Raw genomic sequence first — 17633 nt, forward strand, 5'->3', positions numbered from 1 at the left:
GGGGAATATTGTAGTTTGAGAAATGTCTACTGTCATGGATTGTGAGTCTCTCTCTCTTGAATCTGAGTAAACTGAAGTATCATAAGACTTGCCTTTGAATAACAGATTATGTTATTCATTCTAAATTGAACCTGGAAGATTGTACATACTGTTTATTGCTGTTATTGATGATATAACATGGTGATTGTATGTCCATTATATAGTTGCATAGTGATAGTGGGGAAAGTAACCTATTGTGTGGATTATTCCAAGACGAAGTTGATGATAAGGTAAATATTATTGAAATCTGCTACAGATAAAGAGGTGATTCTCAGGCAGAGGATAGGATTTGATTACAGGAGCTGTAGAACTTTGTTTCAGATAAACCACTCTGATTCAGCCCTCACAATTGTTTAAGTGTGCTGATATACCCGAGGTTCCGCTATTATATGTCATGCATCTCAGAAAATGCATAATAATACGTCAAAGCTCGTAATATACTAGTATAGTGTCAAGTGTAGCATGAGACACTCTGACCTACATTCAACTGCTAGTCCCAACTGGGGAAGACTGACTGGATCAATGGGATGAACATAAGGTCTGACTACCATTTAACAGTTGATAAATTAGGTCTGCCCCAACTGGGACTAGCAAATGAATTTGGGCCTCTTTCTTCCTTTTCATAGGGTACAATGCCTTACGGCAACTCTGATGTTTTAAACCCATCTATTTTAGTTTCAGCCCACAGAGATGTTCCATACTTTTTACCTCACTCTGTAGAAACACCACAATGATAACAGCCTCAAAAGGGCAACCAGGATGTATTCCATGACTACAGTTTCTCCAGCATCTACCCGTGTCCCAGAAATAAACACCATCATTACAGTTTATATAATGACCAAGAAATTATTAAAATAAAATTGCAATAAATTTCCAATATGCTGCCTCCAATTATTACAGCCACTGTGCGGCATTCAAAGGCTATCAAACAGAGTGGTTTTTCAAAGTATAATACTTCAAACTAAACAGCGTGTTTTATAGCTTTCCAAAATGAGATTATGTTAGGCCATTTTCATTTAGAAACATCACATGTAACAATGAGATTTTGGGACTTTTTTCATCAGCATCTTTGATAGCATCCAAGTGTTAGAATAGGTTTTCAAGACTATACAAAAGAATGCACTGAACAAAGGAAAAACAGTATTTATTCTTTAAAGTATTATGTTACAATTAAAATGCCTCTGATAACAGCCATTAGTGTTTAACAACAAGTATCAAAAAGAACAATGCGTCACAGTACTCTTTACAGTTAGTTAAGGTACACACTGCCAAAAAGATTAGGCACTGTCGTATTCTTCCCTTATACCCGGGGGGGGGGGGGGGGGGGGGATGCTAAAAACGTACACAAAATAGAAAATATGAAAAAAAAAACCCACTAGTATACAGTAGTGTATTTATGCTGGTACATCTATGCCATTAACACCATTTAATACTATGCTAAATTAACAAATACACTGGTGCAAGTGTTAAAAATAGTCAGACTCTTGTGGACAGAGGGAGAAGATCAAGCTTTACTCAGACTCCTATGCTCAATCAGAGTTGATACTGCCAACGTTCTAGTGTAATTTTCCACACTGAAAATAAGGTATTCCCCCAATTTAGTACACATTTTTGTAATAGGTTTTTGACTAGAGAACTTCATCACAAAAGTGGAAGAAGAGTATATTGATAAAAGAAGTACAAATGAGATAACATCTTACTAAATTGAAATGGAATTAATTTCTTCTATGTCCTTATTAGCTATTCTTGCAAATGGGCAACTTTAACACCACTGAAATTTGACTAATCTCTTCTGACTCATCACTACCTTTGAACTGGCTCCTTAATTTGACTTTTTACCTTAGCCATGCTATACAAAGGGTTTTTTCAATTGTCCACCAGTTTAAACCCAATCATGGTGCCAGAAAATAATCTATCTTTAGCAATCTAATCCTGTTTTATATTTTACAGAAATCCCAATAATCAAGTCTTTTCACACATACATACATCTCTGATGGTCTATGAATTTACAGTAAACTAAATCACTATAGCAAAATGGAAGCTTTATCCAAATCCCCCAACACTTGCCACTTGGCCAAGCAAAGCAGAGACACTAAATAATGATATGTTTCTACATAGGCATCCCATCCTTTGGAGCATACTGACATGATGGAGATGAGAAGTAAAACTGGGCTCTGTTATACCCTATGGTATATATGTACAAGAATTAGTCCTTTTCACGAAAGAACTGGGCCCTTTATGTTTGACATGCAACTTATGTAGAGTGGACAGTTGGGCAGTACTGATGGTTGTTGGTTACTTGACCATCCAATTTATACTTCCTTGAAAAATCAAAGAAGCTGAAGTTATTAAAACAATCATCTTTATCCAGAAACCAGCTGAAAGAGTATTACAGTGGGCCCTTGGTATCTGCTGGGGTTTTGTTCCAAAACTCGCTGTGAATACCACAGTCCACGGATCTTCAAGTCCCATTAAATACAATGGATAGTAAAATGCTGTCGCTTACCATCAAATGGCAAAATCAAAGTTTGCTTTTTAGAATTTATATACTGTACGTATATTCATTGAATATTTTCAAGCCATGGGTGCCTAAATCCATGGATAAAAAAATCTGTGAATACAGAGAGCCAAGTGCATTTTTATTTCTACCATCAACCACTCACAATCCCCAAATACAGCAAACTAGATCATACAATAGCCATCTATTGGTTAGTGGTCTGTTTCTGAGTTCCATTCAAATAGGGTTGCCATAAGTCAGGACCTCCAAACTGGGACAAATGTAGGACAAGAATAGGACAACATTTTCAAATGTAGGACAACATTTCTAAAAATGGAGGACACGCAAAAAAAATTGGTGATTTAAAAAAAAATGTTAATCTAAATGCATGTTTCTTAGGCATTATCAAAATGGAGGACATTTTGACATTATTCCTGGACAGATGTCAGGAATGTAATTCCCTTTCTGGCCACACACACACACATCAATTCTAAAACACACACACACATAGCACATTTACACTATCATTTTCTCTTTCTTGCTTGCTTGCTTCTGTTAGATTTTTAACACTTTTGCCTAATGAAGATGTCAGTGGAGCTTTGAAAGCTTGCATGATATATTTTGTACATTTTGGTTGGTACTATATAGGTATCACTGCATAGTAGATTTTGGCTGTTACTGCACTTGTGTGTCCAATTTGTTAGCATAGAATATTTTAATATGTGTGAACATTCTTGACAAGTGTAATCCTGAAAGGTAGACCATTATGTGAAGAATCATAATGACAATACTAGAAGTTCCAAAAGGTTGGAATTAACAAATAGAGTATGGGCAAGTCCTACTCTCCACCCTCTCAGCCTCAAGGAGAGATGATAGGTCAGGCAGCAAACCTCTTCAGAATAACATCTTGCCAAGAAACCCCAGGATAGGTTTGCCTTATTATGGTCTCAAAGTGCTTTTCAGTTCTAAGTCTCTGGTGCCACAGCCATTCTGCAAACTACAATTTCCACATCCAGGCAGGGCTGCCATAAGTCAGCAAGGAGTTGAAGGCACACAATAGCAATAACAATAACAACAGAAGAGGAGGAAGAGGAAAGAAAAGAAAGAGGGAAGAAGAGGGGCTGGCTTTGGTGGCTAGAGAATTGGAGGAGCCAGAATGGCCCTGCAAACTCAGTGGGAGACCTTGGGCAAGTCACACTCTCTCAGCCTCTTAGGAGAACGTAAAGGCAATCCTCTCCTCCTTTGAAGAAACTATGCCAAGGGAACTCTACACAATTACAACAGAAGAGGAGGAAGAGGGGAAGAGGAGGAAATAATAAGAATAACTTTATTATGGCCATTTGGCCAGTACAATGACAAAATTCAAATTTAAAACACATGATAGGTTCATGTAGAGGCAGATTAGAAAGTATAAACAAATGACAGTCTGCAGGATCAGGCAAAGACACAACAACCCCTGGGTCCTCCAGGGAAAAGAGGAGGAAAGAAAAGAAGAAGGGGGAAGAAAAGGAGGAGGAGGAAGAAGAGGAGGCTGCCTTAGATGGAGGAGAGAGACGCCTGGGGCTTTTTCTCCCTCCTCCTTCCCCCTTCCTCCTCTCTCCCAGAAGCCATAGCCACCTGCAGAGCAGAGAGGAGCCCCAAAGGAAAGGAAAAAAAAAAACAACAGACTTTAAAGAGAGTCCCTTGTGCCTGCCTTTTGCCTTGGTGCTCAGCAGCCCTTGGGGACGGAGGCTGCCAGACCAGGAAGCCCCTGCCATGCTCCTTCTCCTTCTCCCTGGAGGCAGACATCTTGGCTGAAGAGGAGGAGGAGGAGGCGTGACTAAGGGGGTCACATGCGGAGAAGGAGCCAATCCTGCCTTCTTCCAGGCAAGCAGAGCTTGTCAGTCAAAAGTCTTGACTGGAGATTGACAAAATCTGGCCTGGAGTCAGCAGGAACCCGGGAATGAATGGGCAAAACGGGCGGGAAACGGTTTAAACACTCCAATCCGTGAATTTCACGGGGGCAGCCGGGTTATGGCAAGCCTACATTCAAAGTGCCACTTATAATCTATAAAGCCCTATACCGCTCAGTTCCTCGCTATCACAAAAACTGTTCATCTGAATATGAGCTTCCCTGAATCTTTAGATCTTCAGAGGGTGGGCACAGACATGTTTCACAAGGCCATGGAAGAGGGTCTCTTGCTGACTGCTCACAGACTATGAAATTCCTTCTTACAGGAAACAAGGTTGGCCTCACCTCTGCACCCCTTGTACTGGCAAGCAAAGATCTTTTATTTCTGAAGCCTTCAGCTGTTAACTGATTGTTGCGGAAGAATCTTTTAAGCGAGTGCAGCAATTTTATTATTATTATGGGCTCATGCAGACAGGGCAAAAGGAGTGGCTAGAGACCAACTGCACCAGGACTTCAGTGACTGCACAGGCCTACTTCTGAAATGGGCCACCACTTCAGTCCTGAACTTGGCTGCCAGCAGGAGTAGCTTTTTGCCGCTCCTTTTTGTGTTGGCTCTTTTGGGTTGGCGCACTCTCTGTGTAGCTTCTGGCCACATTTGAGGTGTGTGTCATATAAACATCACACCCCCAACACATCCCAAAGCTGGTGTTTATGGTCCATCTGTTTCAGGCCTATGCTTTGAGACTGTTTTATGTTACTGCTTTCAAACTGGATTGCTTATTCAATTGTTATTTTAACTTTCGCTCCACAGCTGTAGCTGTATTTTGGTTTAACCTATGCTGTACATCTCCTTGGGTTCCATACTCCCCAAAAGACAAGATATTAAACAAACAAATATTAATATATTGAAACCCTCTGATTTTTGAGAATTCACATGGAGCCCTGGTGGTGATGTAGTTAAATGTCTGTACTGCAGCCACTCACTCAAAAACCATAAGGTTGCGAGTTCAGTACTAGCCAAGGCTCAATCTTGACTCAGGCTTGCATCCTTCCGAGGTCGCTAAAATGAGTAGCCAACTTGTTGGGGACAATTAGCTTATAGTTGTAAACCACTTAGAGACTGCTTAGTTCAGTATGAAGTGATATATAAATGAAGCTTATATTGCTATTGCTAATGTGTGCATTCAAGTTAGAGACAGGTTTAGGAAAATACTTTTAAAATGTTTTGGCACCTGGAGCTTCTTTGTAGAATGCTATTTAATTTTCATTTAGAGACAGGTTTAGGAAAATACTTTTAAAAGTATCTGAGACTATTCATTTCCACAACTTGCAAATGTTTTGGCACCTGGAGCTTCTTTGTAGGATGCTATTTAATTTTCATCTGTAAGATTTATTACCTTATAATTTTCATCTTGATACAAAATTATGAAATTACATGTAGATTTGTTTCCAGTCAGGGGTGGTGCATGCATTATTTTCAGATTTATTTATTTATTCTGCTGTCAGACAAAAAGAAGTTCCCTATCAATTCAAAACTCCTAGGATACTTTGTTGATTTCTGGCTTGCTATACCTATACAACATCTTGCCTTCTTATCTTTCAGTCAGGCTGCTGTGGGGAAACAAATCTTTGAGGGCTAGTATGGAAAGTTATTATTCTCACAAGGCCATGACCTTTCTCAGCAGATTGGAACATTATCTACCTTCTCTGACATTAATGTGATGTTTGGCACAGGGGAAAAATTAAATTCTATCTGTCCCTTCAGTGACAGCAATTTCTAATTTATTCTCTATCTTCACAAGAGAGACAGCATATATAGAATTACAATCAACCTTTTTAAAAAGTAAAACCACATTCTGATTTTTAAAGGGAAGCACTTTTGCATCTGACTATGAATTTAGCTGCACACTGAATTCAAGGAAACTAGAATTAAGAAGTCCAACAAGACATCAAGACCTAAAAACAAGAAAGACCTCTTTTAGTTCTCCACTACAGTTCAGTACTCTGTCACTTTCCTTTTAATGACAGCTGAGTAATTCGGAGTAGCTTGCCCATCTTTCCTGATCATTAATAACTCTGACCAAATCATATTCACAGCTGAAATGTTCTCCATCCTGTATGTAGAATAAGTTATTGGTCCTATTATGTTTACATCCTCATTATTTTTACAAAAGAATGTTTCCCCATAACTCATGCCTTGTACTCTAGAAGAGGGAAATATGGTTACAACTCTGCTTTAGAAAGGTCACAGCTGATAACAGCATTATGAGAACTGTGAATAAATAATGATGACTGAAAATAGAGAAGCTGTTAAAGGCACTGAGAAGGAACAATGTGCAGAGATGGTCATGACCCACAAGGGAATAAACTGATAACCAGCACTGCAAGAGTTCAACATGTATCACTACAACCTCACTCAGAGGGAAAGTACTCTCCAAATGAGAGATGAACTACCAAGACATACTAAAAATAAATAAATAAATAAAAACCCTGTGGAACATGAAAACAGATATACTAATAACATCTGATTGGTTTCACTTTTGTTTTTATCCATAATTCGATTTTATACATTTTCTGGTTTAACTGGGTTTCTAAAGTTGAAAAGATAGTATTTAAACCCATGCCTTTTCATAAAATATGCCTCTCAATGTCAATTCTGAAATATTTAAATGGAAGATAATTGCACTGCTGAATTCAGCGTGGTATCAAACAACTTGGATGGCTACATTCCAGTCCACACATTAGACCAAGCAATACATCTCAGAACATTTCACATAAGGGCTCACAAAGACTGAATACATCAAGGAACTTGCCAAGTGGTTTGTCAGAAGTACTGATCCTCAGAGCATAGCTCAAGAAAATCCCCAAATCTGGGAAAGCAAGTGACCCTTGCAGTATCTGAGTTTATTTGATCATGTTCAGGGGAGCACTGTGATCCAACTGAGATGGAATTTTCTGTATTCTCTGTATGCTCTCCCCCTCCTTTAATTTATAATATGTCTACAATCATTTTAACAAGGATAGGACGTTTAGAATAAAATATGCAAAAATAAGCCTAACTTGAACTCAATTTGAGTAAACACTTGACCAGTTTCAGCAACACTATTCATGTGGATATCATTTTACCATGGTTGTTGTTGACTGCTTTCAAGTCAATCTCAACACATCTTTCTGGTTCCTACACTACATTCCAAGACTCATTCACATATAGTTATGTACTCCCCTTGGCCTTCAGCAACATCCTTCCTCCTGATTTTGTTCTCCAATTACCATCGTTTGTCTCTGGAGATGCCCCCTCATCCTCCATAACCACAAAGTTTTGAATTTCAATTGGCATTCTCACACACAGTTGGCTTATAAAGCCCTGTCTCGGGAGTTTCCATGCCACGAAAACTCATGTTACCAGCTTTTTTCTCTCAGTTTGCATACTGATTTTTCCAGACTAACACGGATATGCTTTTGAATTGTACTAACATCAATTTATTCATCTTGGCTTCTAGGCAGAGATTAGGCTTGATCTGATTTGTCTTTTTAGCTGTCCATGATATCTGCAGAACTCTTCTCCAGTACCACATCTCAAATGAGGTGATTTTCTTTCTATCAGCTTTCTTGATAATCCATTTCTCACAACTGAGAGGGACATAAATATGGCTGAACTTATGCTTTCTTGCTTTCTGCTTCTGTACATGGCTTTGCAAAAGAATCAGTGGTTACAGTAGACTCATAGAATGAGCTAGAGAGTAAAAGTGCATGGGTTATGATGGCCCCCACTCTTTTTTACTGTGTGTGAGACCATAGTACACACTCACCCCCTCGACCCTCCTTTCTCTAGAGAGATACAATGGCCTGTGTCTCAGCAGCAACCTTGAAAGAGAACAGGATCATCCTAGCTAGTATCTCTTTCCATTCCAGACTCCTAGCAAATGTAATAGCAAATGTAGAGCCAATAAGAAAATGCATGACCATTGCGTGGACAGTGAACGCAACCAATCACTTGATGTTTAGACAATAGCCAATTAACTGCCTGTTGTATAATCATGTGTGTACTAAATAACCAATTAAGCTAATGCTATGTAAACAATGAACTGTGTTTTGCTATAAAAACTTTTGGAAATGGCTATTGGGGGCGGCAGCAATTTTATCACCATCTGCTGGTGTGCTGTCGTCTTGGCCAATCAATAAAGTGCGTATTGCTTATGGACATTTCGGGTTCTTGTGTTGTCACTTAAGGACACTCCTTTCAAATGAACATGTTGGGAATGTTTCCCTAACACAACCATACATAGTGATGAGAAATACGATGACTTAGACAATCTTAACTTTAGTCTTCAGTTGTACAGTATATCTTTACATTTTAGGATGCTGTATTATTCTTTCATAGCTGCCTTTCTCAGTCCTTTCTCAATCCTAGTTCCTTGACTTTAATTTCCATTTCAATTAATGATTGATCCAAGCTATGGGGAATCTTTAACTATTTCAATTTCCTCATTGTCCACACTGAATTTATGTAAATCCTCTGAAGTCATAAGTTTTGTTTTCTTAATGTTCAACTTTCCTTAGTAATTGACTTTCCCGAGTAATTGTTCCTATTTTATTTTCTGCTAGTAGTGTGGTGTCACCTGCATATCTTAGATTGTTGACATTCCTTCCTCTAATCACACCTCCTTCAACTGAGTCTAAGATTACTCTGAGTATGATATTTTCTGTGTACAAGTTAAACAAATAGGGTGAAAGAATCCAGATCTTTCTAATTCCCTTTCATATTGCGAACCACTTTGTTTCTCCATATTCTGTTCTAATGGCAGCTTCTTGTCCTGAGTGCAGGTTACACACAAGGACAATGAAATGTAGTGGCACACCCACTTCTTTAAGAGCAATCTAGCTTTTCATGATCTATGCAGTCAAAGGCTTTGCTCTTCAAAAGACATGCTGATTTTCTTCTGGAATTCTCTGGTGCATTCCATTATACAACATATGTTTTCAGGTGGTTCCCAGTATCTCTTTCTTGCCTGAACCCAGCTTGCACCACTGATAAGTCTTTGCTGTAGAATTTTGAGCATGACTTTGCTTGCACAGGAAATTAATCCAATGGTCTTACAGTTACTTCAGTCTTTTGTGTCTCCTTTTTTCATCCCATGGTACTGGTAGAAAACAGCAATGGTTATTTTTATGCTATGCTATGTGCTTCTCAGAAGTATCTGTCTAGCTACTATTAGAAGCATAGACTAGAAAAACACTTAAGTTTACTTCAACAGAATCCAAACTTGGTGAGAGAAGCTCGGGTAGCACAAAGCTTCACTCATGCCAGGGCTCAGGAGCCTCCCTGTACTCTCTCTCACTCTCTCTTTCAGGGAGAGCATAACTCCTTTCAGCCATGTAAACAGCCCTTATGTAATCTTGCAGGAGGGGGCATATACTTATCTATTGACTGGGGGAGGGGGGAATTGTTTCTCAATTTTTCAGAAACTGAGAACTCCATCACAAAAATGTTCAAGTCACTGCAAGGGGGCTGATAAAATAACTGAACAAGTACACACACAGTGTTCTTAGAACAAAAGTGAGTGTGACAATATGAAGCGGGTGATGTCTGTTGAAAACACCACCACCCTACACAATGCATCTCATGACAGAAAGTCTCTCTCACTGCAATGGATAAGTAAATATTTCAAATATTTCCAGTCCATCAATGGGATGGTGGTATTTTGGCCAATTCATTATTACACGAGAGACTTTTTGGGTCACAGGCGAACAGTTAACACACTTTTCATTTCCATTATTCACTCAGACTTTCTGAAAGAGAAAGGGCCTTGAATTTCAGTTGGCAATATTTGTTTGAATTATTGTTCAACATCTCTGCTTTCAAGACAGTAACTCCATTTGCTACTTTCCCCATGGAACTTTGTGACTATCCAATCTTCTTGGTCAGATTAAGCAAGACTTGTCATAAACGCTGCACTGATTTATTTTATATTATATTCCATTTGGTGTCCATGCCTGATTCCAAACAAATTCAGATTGCTAGCAGATTATACAAAGGCCTCTGACGGAATGCACACAAGCAATAAAAGACGGAATACTACCTGCGTGTGAGGCATAATAAAGAGGCACTGCCCATGCTGTAAAGAATGGAAGGGGAATAACAGCTGGCTCTCAATGTGATGGCACATTATCAGGATAAATGAGAGGAACTAGGAAGTACTTTGTACAGTAAACCATTCAACAAAAATGAAATAAAGTGAAATATTCAAAAAGATAGATAGATCTACTTCAACCATAAAATATGTCTCTTGATTAAAATAAACAAAACAGAAATAAAGAACTGTGTTTTATACTTTCCTTAATATTGCCTAATTGATCGTGAAACATTACATACTGTCATTAATTCACTCACTGAAGCACAGTGTCTGAAATTAGGAATGTCACTATGATTTCCTTTTGTTTTTGACAAGGAATTATTGAATTAATTCACTGAATGTTTTATCTAGTTTAATAATATTTTTGCAGTAAATGGTTCAGTCAGGAAGGCAGAATTATCCACAAATCATACATTTAAAATCCACTGCTTATTACCATAGAATTTAGGAAACAGAGACAAGATTTTGCTATATCTCTCCCAATGTCAGACTAATTAAACCTTTTTTGCATGGCTACACATCCAACCATGACCACTCAAAAGTTATTCCTGGAATAACAGATTATTATTAGTATTAATAATCCATTCTACTAATGGAATAATAAAGCAACAAAAGCACCAATCCATTCCAATAAATAATATATCCTTCTAATTTATATCAGTCTTTGTATCAAGCAAATTGTGAGGAGTGCACTGTCATATTTTTGCCTCAAAATTGGTCAACTCAGAAATTATCTTTTTAGTGGGTAGTAGAGGGAGTTTAAAGAGTGAATCATAATTCCTAGAGTCCTAATTCATCAATGGGGAGGTGTTTTTCCCCAGCACTCTTTCTTTTCTCAAAATCTTAGCATCTAAGTATTTCACAACGTTGTGGGGGGACCAAGACGTCTGAAACCAGGATTGGGATCTACATGATGCACATGAGAAATACTTTCCCCTCCCCTGCTTTATACAAACTGAATCTTTTCCTAATTTGTCAGGCTAGAAATGATCTTTTCAGTGTGTTGCAGATGGAGTAGTCACAATGAATTCCTGTTCTTCAAAGTTCGAAAGCCATGAGAATGCTTTTTCTCTCCACCAAGATTGTGTGTGTGTGTGTGTGTGTGTGTGTGTGTGTGTGATATCACTGTTTTTTTCAGCAGTGAGTGTTACTGATTCAAAATCAGTAAGCTTCTTCCACATAAATAAGCAGGAAGAAAATCAGCACTAAAAAGTCCTCCAAATATATATACATAAATGTTCTTCTAAAACAAAGCATTGTTGTTTCTTAATGTTTCTTACTATATACGATTGTTGATTCTTTTACATTGAGTTACATTATACTGTTTTACACTGAGCCAGTGTGGCATAGTGTTTTGAGCACTGGACTATGACTCTGGAAACCAGGGTTTGATTGCCATCTCAGTCATGAAATCCACTGCGTGGTCTTGGGCAAGCCACATGCTCTCAGCCTCAGAGAAAGGTGATGGCAATCCTCCACTAAGCAAATCTTGCCAAGAAAACCCCATGATAGTGTTGCCTTAGGATTGCCATAAGTGAAGGCACACAACAACAAACATTTTATTTTGCCAATCCCAATTTGAAATCATGTTTTCCACTGAATAGGTACTATGAAACTTTAGATGATGACATCTGTTTATATTCATTGATTCAATTAAATTTTAACACCAAATAAAAAGAATTAATCTTAAGACTCAACATAGAATTACTTAATAAGCAATACCATATGTGTTCATCACTGATTTAAATCACATGTTGATAAACATGAATGTAATCAGAATATAATTGAAAGGACAGACTACTATTTAATAAAGTAGTTTTGCAAGGAAAGAGGTAGTACAGGAGTACCTGGTTAATCTAAATTAATTTAATTCTCCGGAACCGGATGGACTAGATCCAAAGGTATTAAAAGAATTGGAAAATGTAATCTCAGAGACACTGGCAATAATCTTTGAGCACTCCTGGAGCACAGAAGAAGTCACTGCAGATTAGAGGAGGGCAAATGTTGTCCTCATCTTCAAAAAATGAAAAAAGAGGATCCCAATATTTATTGCCTAGTTAGTCTGACATCAATACCAGGAAAGATTCTACAGCAGATCATTAAACAGATAGTCTGTGGACATTTATAAGGGAATGCCATAATCACAGAAAGTCAACATGGGTTTCACGCCAGACTAATCTGATCACTTTTTAATATAAAATTGCCAGTTTGGTAGATGAAGGGAATGCTGTAAATATAGCATATCTTGATTTCAGTAAGACCTTTGACATTGTCTCTGAAGTTTGCCATCACTGCAAAGTTTCAGTAGAGAGAGTGATGACAGCTTGGATTGGCTTAATGAAGCTTGGGGATGGTTTATATACAAAACCCAATTATGTGGCATTGCAATTGGAACCACAGCAGACAAGCAGAAACAGCAGGCTCTTGCAACAAAAGATTACATATTTCAACTTAGGCACAGCTGCAAGGTATCTAATCCATGATGCTGTCTGTCAGAGATGAACAGGAGGGCCACTGGCCAGTTTTCTTCATTCCACCAATGCCTGAAAATCCGTGTGTCTCTTTATTTAATTTTTATTTATTTGACTGATATCCACCTTTCTCCAAAAAAAATGGTACTAAAAGCAACTTACAAAAAAAATTAATCCAAGTGTTCTCCCATACACACAACAGGCGCCCTGTTTGTTCAAGGTTCAGTTAAGTAGTAATCAGGGAGAGAGTGAATGCAGGTTTCAGCAGCACTTGCAAACCACGGGACTCCAAATACTGTGAGAAGTTCATCCTATCTAATAAAAATTAGTTTACATCAACAGTTATTCTCAAGGTTTATTGTGGATAGTCTCAAAATGAGAAAAAATCTTCTAAAAGTAGATTTGTAGATGTTCTTACTAGTATAATAAAGACAAAAGAATATATCCTTTATACCCGAGAGGTTGGGTTTTTTAAAATATATTTTCATGTATGGATTCTTACATGCAAGCAGTTCATTTCTAAATAAAATCACTGCAGATTAACTGTTCAAGCCTGCTTTATTTTTGGACATCTGTATTTATACTTCAGTTATTTTTAGTTATTTGTACAGAGCATGAAACTCTTCAAAGCTATATTCTTCAAAAATATATTTCCAAAGGGTTGAGTGTGTCTGTCTGTGCGTGTTTAAGAAGTTACTTCACAGAATAGTTCACCTTAGTAAGATCATAACCATGAACTTTAAAAATGACTAAAGAATGCCACATTTCTCGTTCTCTTACAGACCAGGCCTAGGCATATTTCAGAGTAAAGTATGAACTTCCCACTGAACTTCCTTCAAGAAAACATGCATGTGGTTGCACTGCAGTTGACTTCAAAGGTACTGTGTTGAGTCTTGCACAAGATTATGATCTACATTCTTCTAAGGACTGTGAACTGTCATCTAACAGAATGGATTCAGAACATTCTATTAATCTTTTACAGGAGTCCAAAATATTTGAGGAGGCCACAATAAGCTCTAGGTGACCTGTCAGATTCTGCATGTCGAAAGAAAGGTGAGTTGCACACTGTCAATTGGGGAACCAGAAGTAAACATGCAATTCTCACTTCGTGTTCTCTTTTTCTTTTTGGCAGCACATCATGTGACAGAGTTCTATCAACGGATATAAATTGCTTTTCCATTATTCTCTTATTTTCCATTTCTCCTCCCTTTTCCATAACTACCATAACTCAAATTATTATTAACATCTCTCTCCAAAACTGCTTCATGTTTATTTGTGTTACATAATTTTGTAAAAAGACAAAATACAAAAGAAAAAGTTCAAATGAAAACAACCTGTGGGCATCCAAGGATCTGATGAAGGCTTTAGTAGTGTGTTGACTTGATCCCAATTAAGATCATCATCATCAGACTGACTATATCCACATGAGGTAAATGGTTCATCAAAAGAACAGCCACCTGTTTAAAGAAAATGAAAGAAAAAGGAGGTTAAAATATAGTAATTTATGAAAAATGGTAGATCAGTCTTTGACTTTTGCCTTTTCTTTCAAACACCACTAAAGTCCTACTTACAAATCTGTCCTACCTGGTACACTCACCTAGCCTAAGCCGGCACTTCCACATACCTCAAGAACAGAATTACTGTACATTATTGTTCAACTACATTACAAATAAACTACAGCTTGGTGATGTCAGATATAAATATATTCAGCAATGTAATTATATTACTTCCATCAGAAATGGTAAGGTTTATAGTTCAAACATGCCAAGACTCAATTCCTCCATGTGGGTGCAGGTGGACATTGGTTAAATATGAGGCATGCTGTGTGTAGGTTAGGTGGGCTTTCAGTATAATACAACGGGATAGATTAAAAAAAAAAGCAAATGAAATTTAATTCACCAACCTATTTGCCAAATTACAATTTCATTTCCCAAATGCCTTTTTTTATCCACCATATTGCATTACACTTTCCAATTGAAAACATGCAGGCACTCTGGGTCTGCAGCCAAGAGATTTCCAGTATAAACATCAAATAAAATAACCTTCTGCTAGGATAGAAAACTGATCATATGCTATGAAAATGTAATCAGCTGGTAATGTGTAGCTTTGGTAAGGAAAAGGTACTGGTAATGAAGAATCCCCCCAGAAGATTGCCAGTCATTTTTAATCATAAACTAGTCCATGTACCACAGTTTTGGGAATAAGGACATGAGCACTGGAATTTGGTAGAGGAAGATCTTCTTGGCATGGCAATGTGCCTGCCATACAAGTGGCACTACATACCAGGACATTGATTCTAGGACCTGGAAGCCATGAGCTAATCTAGCTATCTAGCTTCTAAAAAGCTTTTGATGTTTACATGTCCCAAACCCATGTTCCTGATTTCTATATGCCAGTATAGTATATGTTTCTTACATCTATACTTATATTTTTGGTCACGTATCTTCCAAGCAGTACAAAAGTTTAGAAACAAGAGCTTACACTAGTTAGCAGGCACTGTTAAACTTTGAAAATAAAGCAGCACCTTCATGAATCTTTTATCTTAAAAACAGGGTGAAAAGCACAATAAACTACCAATGGCATATATTCCAGTTGCAGCCATAGTCAACAGAAACTAAATTTACATTCTGCATTAACGTTATTTGCAGTTTCCTTATATTACCACATGTGTATTCAGAACTAGTACTGCTCAGTTCAATGGGACTCAGATCAGGTAAGTGTGCCTATGATTGCATCCAAGATGTATTGGGCAGGATCCAATGGTAAAAATCCACAGAACCAAGCTTTCTCCCCTTTTTAATGCACCCCACCCCCCTGCCCACCATGTGCATCCAAACCTGCTCTCCAGAGGAGTGAGGAAGTCCTCGGATGCTAATACTTTAGCAGCTCTCAGCAGTGAAGGGAAAGTAGAGGGGAAAGGAAGAAGAGACTGTCGTGCTGGAATCCCAGTGCCCTGACCACACGGGATTTAGGTGCTGTATTTGACTTAAACTCTCCAACCTGCAAGTTCCTTACATTAAATTGCTCCTAGAATTTGAGACTGAATTTGACTGTTTTATGCTATAAGCTATTTTGGGAAGGACTTTGGTTTTAAAAGGAAGCTATCCAAAAATTTTACAAATGGCAATAAAATACATTAATTATTTTTGTCCAAATACTCAACTCAGGGGCTGAGCAGATGGGCCAGAAAGCGCAGGCTGAGGTCATGGTATTCTGATTTCTGACTTTGGTGTCCACCTGTGTCAATCCTCAGGCCAACATAAGGATCCCCAGCGTGCACTCCTTACCTTGCTGCACCGTCACTCATACTCAGAAGCCACCCATTGCTGTGTCTGATGCAAAAGCAGGGTGCCTGGCTGCACCCTAGTGGTCAGGTGCCTTGTTTCTGCATGCAGCAATGGGGGGGGGGGGGACTTCTGAGCATGAGAAATTGTGCAACAAGGTAACTAAAGAAGTGAAGGCCATCAAAAGAGCTGGGATTTGCCACAGAGTTTCCAAGAAACTCCATGGCAAACCAGGGTCAAATTGCCTGGGGTAAAGGCTATTTACCCCAGGATCGGGCCTGATCAGATCTGCCTGAACATTGGCCCCCAGGGTTTTACCTTGTGTCATCTGAACTGGACAACATAAGGCTGGGGGAAGGGGGGAAGAGCTTTTTGGCCCATATGGGCAAACCCCTAAATTCAAAAATTAGTCTGTCTAATCCTGGTGCAAAATCTATTTCCGATGTTATTCAGGTCCCTCGCTCCTCAATCACACTCCCACATATCCACAATGAATTCTAGTTTCTCCTTCTGCTTAAAGGAAGATGGAACTGTGTCACTTTTCAAGATTTTCTGGCCATATTGGATGCCTGTCTGCTCCTGCCTAGAGAAAGGACGAATCGATGCTTCTGCCTGAACCTGCCAAACAACAGGAAAATCACAGGAAACAAACTCTAAAATGGCCTATATGGGAAATTACTATTTTGTGTTTAACCATTCCTGATGTTAGGCCTAGAGGTCCACTGGTTGGTTGCAAGTCCTGGGAAAGGACCGTCATTATATTACACACAGAGAGAAAAAGACACACATACCACCCAGCATGTTGTTTTTAAATGTTTGAAAGTAAATAATACTAAAATAAATATTTCAAAAATTATCCTATGATTGGTGTCTACTAGGAGTCATAGCTAAAAGGGATACAGAAATGACCACATGGACCGTAGTTGCAAATTAATATTCATAATGTGGGGAAGACATGAAGAATAATGTCATCTGGAAATAGCCATTAATCAATTAATTTTTTTTTTTAAAAAATCACTTCTTCACAGTCTTCTTCTCTTAAATACCACCATCTGTTCTCCTTTATTATGAACTGCAAAAACATATTGTGTATGCCCTAGTGGCACACAGATAGATCATCTTCACGCAATTCTAAATTGTGCTCTTTGGAAGAGTCTTATTCATTATCTCTACACATTTCAGATAAATTATCAGCCCTAGACATTTCACACTATCTCTACTGTATTAACTTCCATTAAAAAGCCTAGCAATTCATGGTACTTGCTAAATATTTCACCTTGGCAATTACATATATTTTGGCTCACATGTGGAGAGAAA

General features: G+C 38.2%; 1 protein-coding gene across 1 annotated transcript in view; it reads right to left on the minus strand.

Annotated features, from left to right (window-relative positions):
- Window positions 1–17633, minus strand: part of LOC121917345 (receptor-type tyrosine-protein phosphatase mu-like) — a 260440-nt gene that overhangs the window by 90881 nt on the left and 151926 nt on the right. Inside the window, exon 2 of the mRNA XM_042443250.1 lies at window positions 14367–14489. Coding sequence (XP_042299184.1) covers window positions 14367–14489 — 123 coding nt within the window. The remainder of the gene's footprint in view (window positions 1–14366; window positions 14490–17633) is intronic.

Source organism: Sceloporus undulatus, unplaced genomic scaffold, assembly GCF_019175285.1.
Source record: "Sceloporus undulatus isolate JIND9_A2432 ecotype Alabama unplaced genomic scaffold, SceUnd_v1.1 scaffold_15, whole genome shotgun sequence".
Classification (NCBI taxonomy): Eukaryota; Metazoa; Chordata; class Lepidosauria; order Squamata; family Phrynosomatidae; genus Sceloporus; species Sceloporus undulatus.